Source organism: Carcharodon carcharias (genome assembly GCF_017639515.1).
Source record: "Carcharodon carcharias isolate sCarCar2 chromosome 36 unlocalized genomic scaffold, sCarCar2.pri SUPER_36_unloc_4, whole genome shotgun sequence".
NCBI lineage: Eukaryota > Metazoa > Chordata > Chondrichthyes > Lamniformes > Lamnidae > Carcharodon > Carcharodon carcharias.
Window position 1 is genome coordinate 664715 of NW_024470752.1, and position 16762 is coordinate 681476.

Here is a 16762-nt window from a genome sequence, read left to right on the forward strand (position 1 = left end):
ACTCACACACACACACACACCCTCTCAGTCTCTCTCACACACCCCCTCTCTCATGTGCACACTCCCCCTTCTCTCTCTCACGCACATGTGCACACACAGACACACCCCCTCCCTCCCTCTCTTTCACAAACTACCTCTGTCCCTCACACACACATTCCCTCTCTCTGTCTCTCTCTTACCCCCTCTCTCATGTGCGCATCCCCTCTCACTCACACACACATTCCCTCACACCCTCTCCCTTTCTCACATACACACTACCTCTCTCTCCCCCTCACATACACACACCCTCCCTCTTTCTCTCTCACATGCACACTACCTCTCCCTCCCTCTCTCACACACATACTGCCCCTCTCTCTCTCTCTCTCTCTCACACACAGACATTTCCTCCCTCTACCTCTACCTCTCTCCCCCTCCCCCTCCCCCCTCTCTCTCTGATATGTACACACACGCACACATTCTCTTCCTCCCCCTCTCTCTCTCACACACACACACCCACACACATTTTTGCAGTCTTCTGATTTAAAATGAGCTGCGTGCACAGCGTCCTTTATTTCCAAAGTATTGATGTCTGAATTGGGTTTAGCTGAAATCTTTGGTGATCATGTAAAGCCCAGAAGGAGGCCATTCATCCCACCGTGCCTGTGCTGGCTCTGAGAGCAGTCCTGTTTAGCCCCACAGCACCTTCCTTTTTGCCTGTAATTCCCTCACCCTCAACTATCTGTCTAACTCCCTTTTAAAAATTATTTAACAAATCAGCTACCGACACCTTTTCAGGTCGAGATTTCCCCTCCTGCTCTCGACCTTTTACCGGTGACTTTCAACCCCTGACCTTTGCATATTAACCCACTCACTTGAAGGAATATTTTTTCTCTCTCTGTCTATTCTATCAAACTGCTCATCATCTTTGAAACCCTTGAGGTGGTCGCCTCTTGACCTTCTCTGCTTGAAGGAGGACTCCTCATAACCTCTCCTCATAGCTGAAGTCCCTCATCCCTGGTCCCATCCTGGGAATCCTCCTCCAAACCCTTTCTAAGGCCTCAACGGCTCACCTGAGGTGTGGGGCCCGGAATGTTCCGCAATACTCCAGCCGAGGCCTAACCAGCCATTGATAAAAGTCCCGACACAATCTTTTTTTTAATTCATTCCCGGGATGTGGGCTTCACTGGCCGGGCCCAGCATTTATTGCCCATCCCTAATTGCCCCTTGAGAAGGTGGTGGTGAGCTGCCTTCTTGAGCCGCTGCTGTCCCTGTTGTGTAGGTACACCCACCGTGCTGTTAGAGAGGGAGTTCCAGGATTTGGACCCAGTGACAGTGAAGGAACGGCCGATTTATTTCCCAAGTCAGGATGGTGAGTGACATGGAGGGGAACTTCCAGGTGGTGGTGTTCCCCATGTGTCTGCTGCCCTTGTCCTTCTAGATGGTAGTGGTCGTGGGTTTGGAAGGTGCTGTCTAAGGAGCCTTGGTGAGTTGCTGCAGTGCATCTTGTAGATGGTACACACACTGCTGCTACTGTGCGTCGGTGGTGGAGGGAGTGAATGTTTGTGGATGGGGTGCCGATCAAGCGGGGCTGCTTTGTCCTGGATGGTGTCGAGCTTCTTGAGTGTTGTGGGAGCTGCACTCATCCAGGCAAGTGGGGAGTATTCCATCACACTCCTGACATGTGCCTTGTAGATGGTGGACAGGCTTTGGGGAGTCAGGAGGTGATTTACTCACTGCAGGATTCCCAGCCTCTGACCTGCTCTTGTAGCCACAGTATTTATGTGGCTGGTCCAGTTCAGTTTCTGGGCAATGGTAACCCCCAGGATGTTGATAGTGGGGGATTCAGCGATGGTGATGCCACTGAATGTCAAGGGGCGATGGTTGGATTCTCTCTGGCTGGAGATGGTCATTGCCTGGCACTTGTGTGGTGTGAATGTTACTTGCCACTTGTCAGCCCAAGCCTGGATATTGTCTAGGTCTTGCTGCATTTGGACATGGACTGCTTCAGTATCTGAGGAGTCGCGAATGGTGCTGAGCATTGTGCAACCATCAGCGAACATCCCCACTTCTGACCTTATGATGGAAGGAAGGTCATTGATGGAGCAGCTGAAGAAGGATCTCTTTGTCGTTATCCTCTATTCCTCTATATGTAAACTCGAGTAAACCCGGAGGGTTTTCAGGTCATCTTATTAATTTGCCCTGTCACTTTTAAGGCCTCATGGATACCAACACTAAGATCTCCCTGACCAGCCACAGTTTTTAAAACTGCTATTTCTCGTACACTGTCCTTGTACGTTCGATCCCCACCACCACAACCCCACCGCCCGACCAAAGTCCATCTCTTCACTGCTCTCTGCGTTGAACTCTGTCTGCCCATTTCCTATCCTGTCAAAGTCGTCTTGAAGACTAGAACTAGCCTCATCACCATCTGCCGCTTAACACATTTCATGTTGCCTGTAAACTCTATAGTGCTGCCCCCGTTACACCTGAGTCCAGATCATTTAGAAAAACTGAAACGGGATGAGTTTGTTTCCCTTCTCTGCAGGCACTCCGTTTGAACCGGACTCTCCTGTGGCTCTCCCTGGCCTACAATCAAATCGGAGATGGCGGAGCAACCAAACTAGCGGAGGTGAGTACACTGGCGATGTGACTGGGGTCGGTGAACGGTGAATGACACCGGGGCCTCGGCACAACGGGACAGGTTGTGCGGTTGCCCCAGGGTTTTATATTCCTGACAGCCAGCTGGTGATGAGGAAAAAAAAACCAAAGCGAGCCTTTAAACAGGCCTATCTCCCCTGAGGACACTCTACTCCTGTGTCAGTAAAGTATCTCTTTATATGTGCTCAAGTAACCGTTCAGTTAGCGCCCTCCGCCAGGATGTACTTAACCTCGACGGATATAATTCACACTGGGGCAGGGAGTAGGATTCCTCTCGGGACACAGGGCAGGACAGGAGAATCTCTCGCAGGACATTCTGCCCACACCCCCTCTCCCCCCACCACACCTCTCTCTCCTCCCCCCCCCACCCCGGCCACCCAGCCCCGTTTGTTGGGGATTTGTGGAATAACTGCGTGTTCCAAGTGACCGCCAGGTGCTACGAAATCCATGCTGTCGGTATACGGCCCAGCTTACTCATGACGCCCAGGGTTTTGTTCAGGTGTTTGGGGCCTGGCGAGGTGCGTTGGAGTGTGTTGATGTGTGGTGTGGGTGTGGGGGCGGGGTGGGGGGGTGGTGTGGGTGGTGGTGGCATTGCCGGCAGTGTACCCACAGCTTCTGTAATGTAGTTTCTGTCACTGTCAACCTCGGCACTCTTCTGTTCGGTGCAGGTTCTCGCTCCGTTTGCACTAAACCACAAGGAGGTGGTGGAGAGGAGGGTCCTTCTACTCGAGGCTCAGGGGCGACGGAAATCGGTAAATACTGACTCTCATTTTAGCTCACACTCCCAAGTAGTCTGCTTCACCGTTTAATGCGACATATCCTTCATCTCGTCAATGTTTATTCTTACGATATGGGCTTTGCTGACCAGATGGCTCCTTCCACTTTCCCTGAGCTTGTACTGGTGTGCCTTCCGTAACAAGGACGGGCACTTGCACTTTCTAAGGCTTGTTACTGCTTGATGCCTCAGCTTCACAGCTGATGGCTACAGCAGCTCTGCGAACCGATACTGATGCCCAGTCATGCAACTGCCGTTGGGATCGTACAAAAGGAATGTTGCCCTTCGAGGTATTTCAGGCTGGGACCGAGTGACTGGACATCCGGTTGATGCAGAGGGTTCCTCGCCTTCCGCTAGACCAGAAAGAGCAGGGATATCGCCGACATTGAGTACAGGGAAGACTCTTTCAGAGATAGAAACCCTTGCGTGTATCATAGGACAGGGACCCCTGTGTGTGTTATAGGACAGGGACCCCTGTGTGTGTTATAGGACACGGACACCTGTGTGTGTTATAGGAAGGGACCCCTGTGTGTGTTATAGGACACGGACCCCTGTGTGTGTTATAGGACAGGGACCCCTGTGTGTGTTATAGGACACGGACCCCTGTGTGTGTTATAGGACAGGAACCCCTGTGTGTGTTATAGGACAGGGACCCCTATGTGTGTTATAGGACACGGACCCCTGTGTGTGTTATAGGACGCGGACCCCTGTGTGTGTTATAGGACAGGGACACCTGTGTGTTATAGGACAGGAACCCCTGTGTGTGTTATAGGACAGGAATACCTGTGTGTGTTGCAGGACAGGAACCCCTGTGTGTGTTATAGGGCAGGAATCCCTGTGTGTGTTATAGGACAGTAACCACTGTGTGTGTTATAGGATAGGGACCCGTGTGTGTATTATAGGACAGGAACCCCAGTGTGTGTTATAGGACAGGAACCCCTGTGTGTGTTATAGGACAGGAACCCCTGTGTGTATTATAGGACAGGAACCCCTGTGTGTGTTATAGGACAGGAAACCCTGTGTGTGTTATAGGAGAGGAACCCCTGTGTGTGTTACAGGACAGGAACCCCTGTGTGTGTTATAGGACAGGGACCCCTGTGTGTGTTGCAGGACAGGAACCCCTGTGTGTGTTGCAGGACAGGAACCCCTGTGTGTGTTGCAGGACAGGAACCCCTGTGTGTGTTGCAGGACAGGAACCCCTGTGTGTGTTGCAGGACAGGAACCCCTGTGTGTGTTGCAGGACAGGAACCCCTGTGTGTGTTGCAGGACAGGAACCCCTGTGTGTGTTGCAGGACAGGAACCCCTGTGTGTGTTGCAGGACAGGAACCCCTGTGTGTGTTGCAGGACAGGAACCCCTGTGTGTGTTGCAGGACAGGAACCCCTGTGTGTGTTGCAGGACAGGAACCCCTGTGTGTGTTGCAGGACAGGAACCCCTGTGTGTGTTGCAGGACAGGAACCCCTGTGTGTGTTGCAGGACAGGAATCCCTGTGTGTGTTGCAGGACAGGAACCCCTGTGTGTATTATAGGACAGGAACCCCTGTGTGTGTTATAGGGCAGGAATCCCTGTGTGTGTTATAGGGCAGGAATCCCTGTGTGTGTTATAGGGCAGGAATCCCTGTCTGTGTTATAGGGCAGGAATCCCTGTGTGTGTTATAGGGCAGGAATCCCTGTGTGTCTTATAGGGCAGGAATCCCTGTGTGTGTTATAGGGCAGGAATCCCTGTGTGTGTTATAGGGCAGGAATCCCTGTGTGTGTTATAGGGCAGGAATCCCTGTGTGTGTTATAGGGCAGGAATCACTGTGTGTGTTATAGGGCAGGAATCCCTGTGTGTGTTATAGGACAGGAACCACTGTGGGTGTTACAGGACAGGAACCCCAGTGTGTGTTATAGGACAGTCACCACTGTGTGTGTTATAGGATAGGGACCCCTGTGTGTATTATAGGACAGGAACCCCAGTGTGTGTTATAGGACAGGAACCCCTGTGTGTGTTATAGGACAGGGACCCCTGTGTGTATTATAGGACAGGAACCCCTGTGTGTGTTATAGGACAGGAACCCCTGTGTGTGTTATAGGACAGGAAACCCTGTGTGTGTTATAGGACAGGAACCCCTGTGTGTGTTACAGGACAGGAACCCCTGTGTGTGTTATAGGACAGGGACCCCTGTGTGTGTTGCAGGACAGGGACCCCTGTGTGTGTTGCAGGACAGGGACCCCTGTGTGTGTTGCAGGACAGGAACCCCTGTGTGTGTTGCAGGACAGGAACCCCTGTGTGTGTTGCAGGACAGGAACCCCTGTGTGTGTTGCAGGACAGGAACCCCTGTGTGTGTTGCAGGACAGGAACCCCTGTGTGTGTTGCAGGACAGGAACCCCTGTGTGTGTTGCAGGACAGGAACCCCTGTGTGTGTTGCAGGACAGGAACCCCTGTGTGTGTTGCAGGACAGGAACCCCTGTGTGTGTTATGGGACAGGAACCCCTGTGTGTGTTATAGGACAGGAATCCCTGTGTGTGTTATAGGACAGGAACCCCTGTGTGTGTTATAGGACAGGAACCCCTGTGTGTGTTATAGGACAGGAACCCCTGTGTGTGTTGTAGGACAGGAACCCCTGTGTGTGTTGTAGGACAGGAACCCCTGTGTGTGTTATAGGACAGGAACCCCTGTGTGTGTTATAGGACAGGAACCCCTGTGTGTGTTATAGGAGAGGAACCCCTGTGCGTGTTATAGGACAGGAACCCCTGTGTGTGTTATAGGACAGGAACCCCTGTGTGTGTTATAGGACAGGAACCCCTGTGTGTGTTATAGGACAGGAACCCCTGTGTGTGTTATAGGACAGGAACCCCTGTGTGTGTTATAGGACAGGAACCCCTGTGTGTGTTATAGGACAGTAACCACTGTGTGTGTTATAGGATAGGGACCCCAGTGTGTATTATAGGACAGGAACCCCAGAGTGTGTCATAGGATAGGGACCCCTGTGTGTATTATAGGACAGGAACCCCTGTGTGTGTTATAGGACAGGAACCCCTGAGTGTGTTGCAGGACAGGAACCCCTGTGTGTGTTGCAGGACAGGAACCCCTGTGTGTGTTGCAGGACAGGAACCCCTGTGTGTGTTGCAGGACAGGAACTCCTGTGTGTGTTGCAGGACAGGAACCCCTGTGTGTGTTGCAGGACAGGAACCCCTGTGTGTGTTGCAGGACAGGAACCCCTGTGTGTGTTGCAGGACAGGAACTCCTGTGTGTATTATAGGACAGGAACCCCTTTGTGTATTATAGGACAGGAACCCCTGTGTGTGTTACAGGACAGGAACCCCTGTGTGTGTTATAGGACAGGAACCCCTGTGTGTGTTGCAGGACAGGAACCCCTGTGTGTGTTATAGGACAGGAACCCCTGTGTGTGTTATAGGACAGGAACCCCTGTGTGTGTTATAGGACAGGAACCCCTGTGTGTGTTATAGGACAGGAACCCCTGTGTGTGTTATAGGACAGTAACCACTGTGTGTGTTATAGGATAGGGACCCCAGTGTGTATTATAGGACAGGAACCCCAGTGTGTGTTATAGGATAGGGACCCCTGTGTGTATTATAGGACAGGAACCCCTGTGTGTGTTATAGGACAGGAACCCCTGTGTGTGTTGCAGGACAGGAACCTCTGTGTGTGTTGCAGGACAGGAACCCCTGTGTGTGTTGCAGGACAGGAACCCCTGTGTGTGTTGCAGGACAGGAACCCCTGTGTGTGTTGCAGGACAGGAACTCCTGTGTGTGTTGCAGGACAGGAACCCCTGTGTGTGTTGCAGGACAGGAACCCCTGTGTGTGTTGCAGGACAGGAACCCCTGTGTGTGTTGCAGGACAGGAACCCCTGTGTGTATTATAGGACAGGAACCCCTGTGTGTGTTACAGGACAGGAACCCCTGTGTGTGTTATAGGACAGGAACCCCTGTGTGTGTTGCAGGACAGGAACCCCTGTGTGTGTTGCAGGACAGGAACCCCTGTGTGTGTTGCAGGACAGGAACCCCTGTGTGTGTTGCAGGACAGGAACCCCTGTGTGTGTCATAGGACAGGAACCCCTGTGTGTGTTATAGGACAGGAACCCCTGTGTGTGTTACAGGACAGAACCCCTGTGTGTGTTATAGGACAGGAACCCCTGTGTGTGTTATAGGACAGGAACCCCTGTGTGTGTTATAGGACAGGAACCCTTGTGTGTGTTGCAGGACAGGAACCCCTGTGTGTGTTATAGGATAAGGACCCCTGTGTGTATTATAGGACAGGAACCCCTGTGTGTGTTATAGGATAGGGACCCCTGTGTGTATTATAGGACAGAAACCACTGTGTGTATTATAGGACAGGAACCCCTGTGTGTGTTATAGGACAGGAACCCCTGTGTGTTTCATAGGACAGGAACCCCTGTGTGTATTATAGGACAGGAACCCCTGTGTGTGTTATAGGACAGGAACCCCTATGTGTGTTATAGAATATGGACCCCTGTGTGTATTATAGAACAGGAACCACTGTGTGTGTTGCAGGACTGGAACACCTGTGTGTGTTATAGGACAGGAACCCCTGTGTGTGTTATAGGACAGGAACCCCTGTGTGTGTCATAGAATAGGGACACTTGTTTGTATTATAGGATAGGAACCCCTGTGTGTGTTATAGAATAGGGACCCCTGTGTGTATTATAGGACAGGAACCCCTGAGTGTGTTATAGGACAGGAACCCCTGTGTGTGTTATAGGGCAGGAATCCCTGTGTGTGTTATAGGGCAGGAATCCCTGTCTGTGTTATAGGGCAGGAATCCCTGTGTGTGTTATAGGGCAGGAATCCCTGTGTGTCTTATAGGGCAGGAATCCCTGTGTGTGTTATAGGGCAGGAATCCCTGTGTGTGTTATAGGGCAGGAATCCCTGTGTGTGTTATAGGGCAGGAATCCCTGTGTGTGTTATAGGGCAGGAATCCCTGTGTGTGTTATAGGGCAGGAATCACTGTGTGTGTTATAGGGCAGGAATCCCTGTGTGTGTTATAGGACAGGAACCACTGTGGGTGTTACAGGACAGGAACCCCAGTGTGTGTTATAGGACAGTCACCACTGTGTGTGTTATAGGATAGGGACCCCTGTGTGTATTATAGGACAGGAACCCCAGTGTGTGTTATAGGACAGGAACCCCTGTGTGTGTTATAGGACAGGGACCCCTGTGTGTATTATAGGACAGGAACCCCTGTGTGTGTTATAGGACAGGAACCCCTGTGTGTGTTATAGGACAGGAACCCCTGTGTGTGTTATAGGACAGGAACCCCTGTGTGTGTTACAGGACAGGAACCCCTGTGTGTGTTATAGGACAGGGACCCCTGTGTGTGTTGCAGGACAGGGACCCCTGTGTGTATTATAGGACAGGAACCCCAGTGTGTGTTATAGGACAGGAACCCCTGTGTGTGTTATAGGACTGGAACCCCTGTGTGTGTTATAGGACTGGAACCCCTGTGTGTATTATAGGACAGGAACCCCTGTGTGTGTTATAGGACAGGAACCCCTGTGTGTGTTATAGGACAGGAACCCCTGTGTGTGTTATAGGACAGGAACCCCTGTGTGTGTTATAGGACAGGAACCCCTGTATGAGTTACAGGACAGGAACCCCTGTGTGTGTTATAGGACAGGGACCCCTGTGTGTGTTGCAGGACAGGGACCCCTGTGTGTGTTGCAGGACAGGGACCCCTGTGTGTGTTGCAGGACAGGAACCCCTGTGTGTGTTGCAGGAAAGGAACCCCTGTGTGTGTTGCAGGACAGGAACCCCTGTGTGTGTTATAGGACAGGGACCCCTGTGTGTGTTGCAGGACAGGAACCCCTGTGTGTGTTGCAGGACAGGAACCCCTGTGTGTGTTGCAGGACAGGAACCCCTGTGTGTGTTGCAGGACAGGAACCCCTGTGTGTGTTGCAGGACAGGAACCCCTGTGTGTGTTGCACGACAGGAACCCCTGTGTGTGTTGCAGGACAGGAACCCCTGCGTGTGTTGCAGGACAGGAACCCCTGTGTGTGTTATGGGACAGGAACCCCTGTGTGTGTTATAGGACAGGAACCCCTGCGTGTGTTATAGGACAGGAACCCCTGCGTGTGTTATAGGACAGGAACCCCTGTGTGTGTTATAGGATAAGGACCCCTGTGTGTATTATAGGACAGGAACCCCTGTGTGTGTTATAGGATAGGGACCCCTGTGTGTATTATAGGACAGAAACAACTGTGTGTATTATAGGACAGGAACCCCTGTGTGTGTTATAGGACAGGAACCCCTGTGTGTTTCATAGGACAGGAACCCCTGTGTGTATTATAGGACAGGAACCCCTGTGTGTGTTATAGGACAGGAACCCCTATGTGTGTTATGGAATAGGGACCCCTATGTGTGTTATGGAATAGGGACCCCTGTGTGTATTATAGAACAGGAACCCCTGTGTGTGTTATAGGACAGGAACCCCTGTGTGTGTTATAGGACAGGAACCCCTGTGTGTGTTATAGGACAGGAACCCCTGTGTGTGTCATAGAATAGGGACCCCTGTGTGTGTTATAGGACAGGAACCCCTGTGTGTGTGATAGGACAGGAACCCCTGTGTGTATTATAGGACAGGAACCCCTGTGTGTGTTGCAGGACAGCAACACCTGTGTGTGTTATAGGACAGGAACCCCTGTGTGTGTTATAGGACAGGAACCCCTGTGTGTGTCGTAGAATAGGGACGCTTGTTTGTATTATAGGATAGGAACCCCTGTGTGTGTTATAGAATAGGGACCCCTGTGTGTATTATAGGACAGGAACCCCTGTGTGTGTTATAGGACAGGAACCCCTGTGTGTGTTATAGGACAGGAACCCCTGTGTGTGTCATAGGACAGGAAACCCTGTGTGTATTATAGGACAGGAATCCCTGTGTGTGTTATAGAATAGGGACACCTGTGTGTATTATAGGGCAGGAATCCCTGTGTGTGTTATACTGCAGGAATCCCTGTGTGTGTCATAGGGCAGGAATCCCTGTGTGTGTTATAGGGCAGGAATCCCTGTGTGTGTTATAGGGCAGGAATCCCTGTGTGTGTTACAGGACAGGAACCCCAGTGGGTGTTACAGGACAGGAACCCCAGTGTGTGTTGCAGGACAGGAACTTCTGTGTGTGTTGCAGGACAGGAACCCCTGTGTGTGTTGCAGGACAGGAACCCCTGTGTGTGTTGCAGGACAGGAACCCCTGTGTGTGTTGCAGGACAGGAACCCCTGTGTGTATTATAGGACAGGAACCCCTTTGTGTATTATAGGACAGGAACCCCTGTGTGTGTTACAGGACAGGAACCCCTGTGTGTGTTATAGGACAGGAACCCCTGTGTGTGTTGCAGGACAAGAACCCCTGTGTGTGTTATAGGACAGGAACCCCTGTGTGTGTTATAGGACAGGAACCCCTGTGTGTGTTATAGGACAGGAACCCCTGTGTGTGTTATAGGACAGGAACCCCTGTGTGTGTTATAGGACAGTAACCACTGTGTGTGTTATAGGATAGGGACCCCAGTGTGTATTATAGGACAGGAACCCCAGTGTGTGTTATAGGATAGGGAGCCCTGTGTGTATTATAGGACAGGAACCCCTGTGTGTGTTATAGGACAGGAACCCCTGTGTGTGTTGCAGGACAGGAACCCCTGTGTGTTTTGCAGGACAGGGACCCCTGTGTGTGTTGCAGGACAGGAACCCCTGTGTGTGTTGCAGGACAGGAACCCCTGTGTGTGTTGCAGGACAGGAACTCCTGTGTGTGTTGCAGGACAGGAACCCCTGTGTGTGTTGCAGGACAGGAACCCCTGTGTGTGTTGCAGGACAGGAACCCCTGTGTGTGTTGCAGGACAGGAACCCCTGTGTGTATTATAGGACAGGAACCCCTGTGTGTGTTACAGGACAGGAACCCCTGTGTGTGTTATAGGACAGGAACCCCTGTGTGTGTTGCAGGACAGGAACCCCTGTGTGTGTTGCAGGACAGGAACCCCTGTGTGTGTTGCAGGACAGGTTCCCCTGTGTGTGTTGCAGGACAGGAACCGCTGTGTGTGTCATAGGACAGGAACCCCTGTGTGTGTTATAGGACAGGAACCCCTGTGTGTGTTACAGGACAGAACCCCTGTTTGTGTTATAGGACAGGAACCCCTGTGTGTGTTATAGGACAGGAACCCCTGTGTGTGTTATAGGACAGGAACCCTTGTGTGTATTATAGGACAGGAACCCCTGTGTGTGTTATAGGATAAGGACCCCTGTGTGTATTATAGGACAGGAACCCCTGTGTGTGTTATAGGATAGGGACCCCTGTGTGTATTATAGGACAGAAACCACTGTGTGTATTATAGGACAGGAACCCCTGTGTGTGTTATAGGACAGGAACCCCTGTGTGTTTCATAGGACAGGAACCCCTGTGTGTATTATAGGACAGGAACCCCTGTGTGTGTTATAGGACAGGAACCCCTATGTGTGTTATAGAATATGGACCCCTGTGTGTATTATAGAACAGGAACCACTGTGTGTGTTGCAGGATTGGAACACCTGTGTGTGTTATAGGACAGGAACCCCTGTGTGTGTTATAGGACAGGAACCCCTGTGTGTGTCATAGAATAGGGACGCTTGTTTGTATTATACGATAGGAACCCCTGTGTGTGTTATAGAATAGGGACCCCTGTGTGTATTATAGGACAGGAACCCCTGAGTGTGTTATAGGACAGGAACCCCTGTGTGTGTTATAGGACAGGAACCCCTGTGTGTGTTATAGGACAGGAACCCCTGTGTGTGTCATAGGACAGGAACCCCTGTGTGTATTATAGGACAGGAATCCCTGTGTGTGTTATAGGGCAGGAATCCCTGTGTGTGTTATAGGGCAGGAATCCCTGTGTGTGTTATAGGGCAGGAATCCCTGTGTGTGTTACAGGACAGGAACCCCAGTGGGTGTTACAGGACAGGAACCCCAGTGTGTGTTATAGGACAGTCACCACTGTGTGTGTTATAGGATAGGGACCCCTGTGTGTATTATAGGACAGGAACCCCAGTGTGTGTTATAGGACAGGAACCCCTGTGTGTGTTATAGGACTGGAACCCCTGTGTGTGTTATAGGACTGGAACCCCTGTGTGTATTATAGGACAGGAACCCCTGTGTGTGTTATAGGACAGGAACCCCTGTGTGTGTTATAGGACAGGAACCCCTGTGTGTGTTATAGGACAGGAACCCCTGTATGAGTTACAGGACAGGAACCCCTGTGTGTGTTATAGGACAGGGACCCCCGTGTGTGTTGCAGGACAGGGACCCCTGTGTGTGTTGCAGGACAGGGACCCCTGTGTGTGTTGCAGGACAGGAACCCCTGTGTGTGTTGCAGGAAAGGAACCCCTGTGTGTGTTGCAGGACAGGAACCCCTGTGTCTGTTATAGGACAGGGACCCCTGTGTGTGTTGCAGGACAGGGACCCCTGTGTGTGTTGCAGGACAGGAACCCCTGTGTGTGTTGCAGGACAGGAACCCCTGTGTGTGTTGCAGGACAGGAACCCCTGTGTGTGTTGCAGGACAGGAACCCCTGTGTGTGTTGCAGGACAGGAACCCCTGTGTGTGTTGCAGGACAGGAACCCCTGTGTGTGTTGCACGACAGGAACCCCTGTGTGTGTTGCAGGACAGGAACCCCTGTGTGTGTTGCAGGACAGGAACCCCTGTGTGTGTTGCAGGACAGGAACCCCTGTGTGTGTTGCAGGACAGGAACCCCTGTGTGTGTTGCAGGACAGGAACCCCTGTGTGTGTTGCAGGACAGGAACCCCTGTGTGTGTTGCACGACAGGAACCCCTGTGTGTGTTGCAGGACAGGAACCCCTGCGTGTGTTGCAGGACAGGAACCCCTGTGTGTGTTATGGGACAGGAACCCCTGTGTGTGTTATAGGACAGGAACCCCTGCGTGTGTTATAGGACAGGAACCCCTGCGTGTGTTATAGGATAGGAACCCCTGCGTGTGTTATAGGACAGGAACCCCTGTGTGTGTTATAGGATAAGGACCCCTGTGTGTATTATAGCACAGGAACCCCTGTGTGTGTTATAGGATAGGGACCCCTGTGTGTATTATAGGACAGAAACCACTGTGTGTATTATAGGACAGGAACCCCTGTGTGTGTTATAGGACAGGAACCCCTGTGTGTTTCATAGGACAGGAACCCCTGTGTGTATTATAGGACAGGAACCCCTGTGTGTGTTATAGGACAGGAACCCCTATGTGTGTTATGGAATAGGGACCCCTATGTGTGTTATGGAATAGGGACCCCTGTGTGTATTATAGAACAGGAACCCCTGTGTGTGTTATAGGACAGGAACCCCTGTGTGTGTTATAGGACAGGAACCCCTGTGTGTGTTATAGGACAGGAACCCCTGTGTGTGTCATAGAATAGGGACCCCTGTGTGTGTTATAGGACAGGAACCCCTGTGTGTGTCATAGGACAGGAACCCCTGTGTGTATTATAGGACAGGAACCCCTGTGTGTGTTGCAGGACAGCAACACCTGTGTGTGTTATAGGACAGGAACCCCTGTGTGTGTTATAGGACAGGAACCCCTGTGTGTGTCGTAGAATAGGGACGCTTGTTTGTATTATAGGATAGGAACCCCTGTGTGTGTTATAGAATAGGGACCCCTGTGTGTATTATAGGACAGGAACCCCTGTGTGTGTTATAGGACAGGAACCCCTGTGTGTGTTATAGGACAGGAACCCCTGTGTGTGTCATAGGACAGGAACCCCTGTGTGTATTATAGGACAGGAATCCCTGTGTGTGTTATAGAATAGGGACACCTGTGTGTATTATAGGGCAGGAATCCCTGTGTGTGTTATACTGCAGGAATCCCTGTGTGTGTCATAGGGCAGGAATCCCTGTGTGTGTTATAGGGCAGGAATCCCTGTGTGTGTTATAGGGCAGGAATCCCTGTGTGTGTTACAGGACAGGAACCCCAGTGGGTGTTACAGGACAGGAACCCCAGTGTGTGTTATAGGACAGTCACCACTGTGTGTGTTATAGGATAGGGACCCCTGTGTGTATTATAGGACAGGAGCCCCAGTATGTGTTATAGGACAGGAACCCCTGTGTGTGTTATAGGACTGGAACCACTGTGTGTGTTATAAGAAAGGGACCCCTGTGTGTATTATAGGACACGAACCCCTGTGTGTGTTACTGGACAGGAACCCCTGTGTGTGTTGCAGGACAGGAACCCCTGTGTGTGTTGCAGGACAGGAACCCCTGTGTGTGTTGCAGGACAGGAACCCATGTGTGTGTTGCAGGACAGGAACCCCTGTGTGTGTTGCAGGACAGGAACCCCTGTGTGTGTTGCAGGACAGGAACCCCTGTGTGTGTTGCAGGACAGGAACCCCTGTGTGTGTTGCAGGACAGGAACCCCTGTGTGTGTTGCAGGACAGGAACCCCTGTGTGTGTTGCAGGACAGGAACCCCTGTGTGTGTTGCAGGACAGGAAACCCTGTGTGTGTTGCAGGACAGGAACCCCTGTGTGTATTATAGGACAGGAACCCCTGTGTGTGTTGCAGGACAGGAACCCCTGTGTGTGTTGCAGGACAGGAACCTCTGTGTGTGTTATAGGATAGGAACCCCTGTGTGTGTCATAGGACAGGAACCCCTGTGTGTATTATAGGACAGGAATCCCTGTGTGTGTTATAGAATAGGGACACCTGTGTGTATTATAGGGCAGGAATCCCTGTGTGTGTTATACTGCAGGAATCCCTGTGTGTGTCATAGGGCAGGAATCCCTGTGTGTGTTATAGGGCAGGAATCCCTGTGTGTGTTATAGGGCAGGAATCCCTGTGTGTGTTACAGGACAGGAACCCCAGTGGGTGTTACAGGACAGGAACCCCAGTGTGTGTTATAGGACAGTCACCACTGTGTGTGTTATAGGATAGGGACCCCTGTGTGTATTATAGGACAGGAACCCCAGTGTGTGTTATAGGACAGGAACCCCTGTGTGTGTTATAGGACTGGAACCCCTGTGTGTATTATAGGACAGGAACCCCTGTGTGTGTTATAGGACAGGAACCCCTGTGTGTGTTACAGGACAGGAACCCCTGTGTGTGTTATAGGACAGGAACCCCTGTGTGTGTTGCAGCACAGGGACCCCTGTGTGTCTTGCAGGACAGGAACCCCTGTGTGTGTTGCAGGAAAGGAACCCCTGTGTGTGTTGCAGGACAGGAACCCCTGTGTGTGTTATAGGACAGGGACCCCTGTGTGTGTTGCAGGACAGGGACCCCTGTGTGTGTTGCAGGACAGGAACCCCTGTGTGTGTTGCATGACAGGAACCCCTGTGTGTGTTGCAGGACAGGAACCACTGTGTGTGTTGCAGGACAGGAACCCCTGTGTGTGTTGCAGGACAGGAACCCCTGTGTGTGTTGCAGGACAGGAACCCCTGTGTGTGTTGCAGGACAGGAACCCCTGTGTGTGTTGCAGGACAGGAACCCCTGTGTGTGTTGCAGGACAGGAACCCCTGTGTGTGTTGCAGGACAGGAACTCCTGTGTGTGTTGCAGGACAGGAACCCCTGTGTGTGTTATGGGACAGGAACCCCTGTGTTTGTTATGGGACAGGAACCCCTGTGTGTGTTATAGGACAGGAACCCCTGTGTGTGTTATAGGACAGGAACCCCTGTGTGTGTTATAGGAGAGGAACCCCTGTGTGTGTTGTAGGACAGGAACTCCTGTGTGTGTTATAGGACAGGATCCCCTGTGTGTGTTATAGGACAGGAACCCCTGTGTGTGTTATAGGACAGGAACCCCTGTGTGTGTTATAGGACAGGAACCCCTGTGTGTGTAACAGGACAGGGACCCCTGTGTGTGTAACAGGACAGGGACCCCTGTGTGTGTTATAGGACAGGAACCCCTGTGTGTGTTATAGGACAGGAACCCCTGTGTGTGTTATAGGACAGGAACCCCTGTGTGTGTTATAGGACAGTAACCACTGTGTGTGTTATAGGATAGGGACCCCAGTGTGTATTATAGGACAGGAACCCCAGTGTATGTTATAGGAAAGGGACCCCTGTGTGTATTATAGGACACGAACCCCTGTGTGTGTTACAGGACAGGAACCCCTGTGTGTGTTGCAGGACAGGATCCCATGTGTGTGTTGCAGGACAGGAACCCCTGTGTGTGTTGCAGGACAGGAACCCCTGTGTGTGTTGCAGGACAGGAACCCCTGTGTGTGTTGCAGGACAGGAACCCCTGTGTGTGTTGCAGGACAGGAACCCCTGTGTGTGTTGCAGGACAGGAACCCCTGTGTGTGTTGCAGGACAGGAACCCCTGTGTGTGTTGCAGGACAGGAACCCCTGTGTGTGTTGCAGGACAGGAACCCCTGTGTGTGTT

General features: G+C 51.6%; 1 protein-coding gene across 1 annotated transcript in view; it reads left to right on the plus strand.

Annotated features, from left to right (window-relative positions):
- The window catches only part of LOC121274456 (leucine-rich repeat-containing protein 71-like), a 91619-nt gene that overhangs the window by 24961 nt on the left and 49896 nt on the right, over positions 1–16762 (plus strand). The window contains exons 8-9 of the mRNA XM_041181798.1: positions 2525–2608; positions 3306–3389. Coding sequence (XP_041037732.1) covers positions 2525–2608; positions 3306–3389 — 168 coding nt within the window. The remainder of the gene's footprint in view (positions 1–2524; positions 2609–3305; positions 3390–16762) is intronic.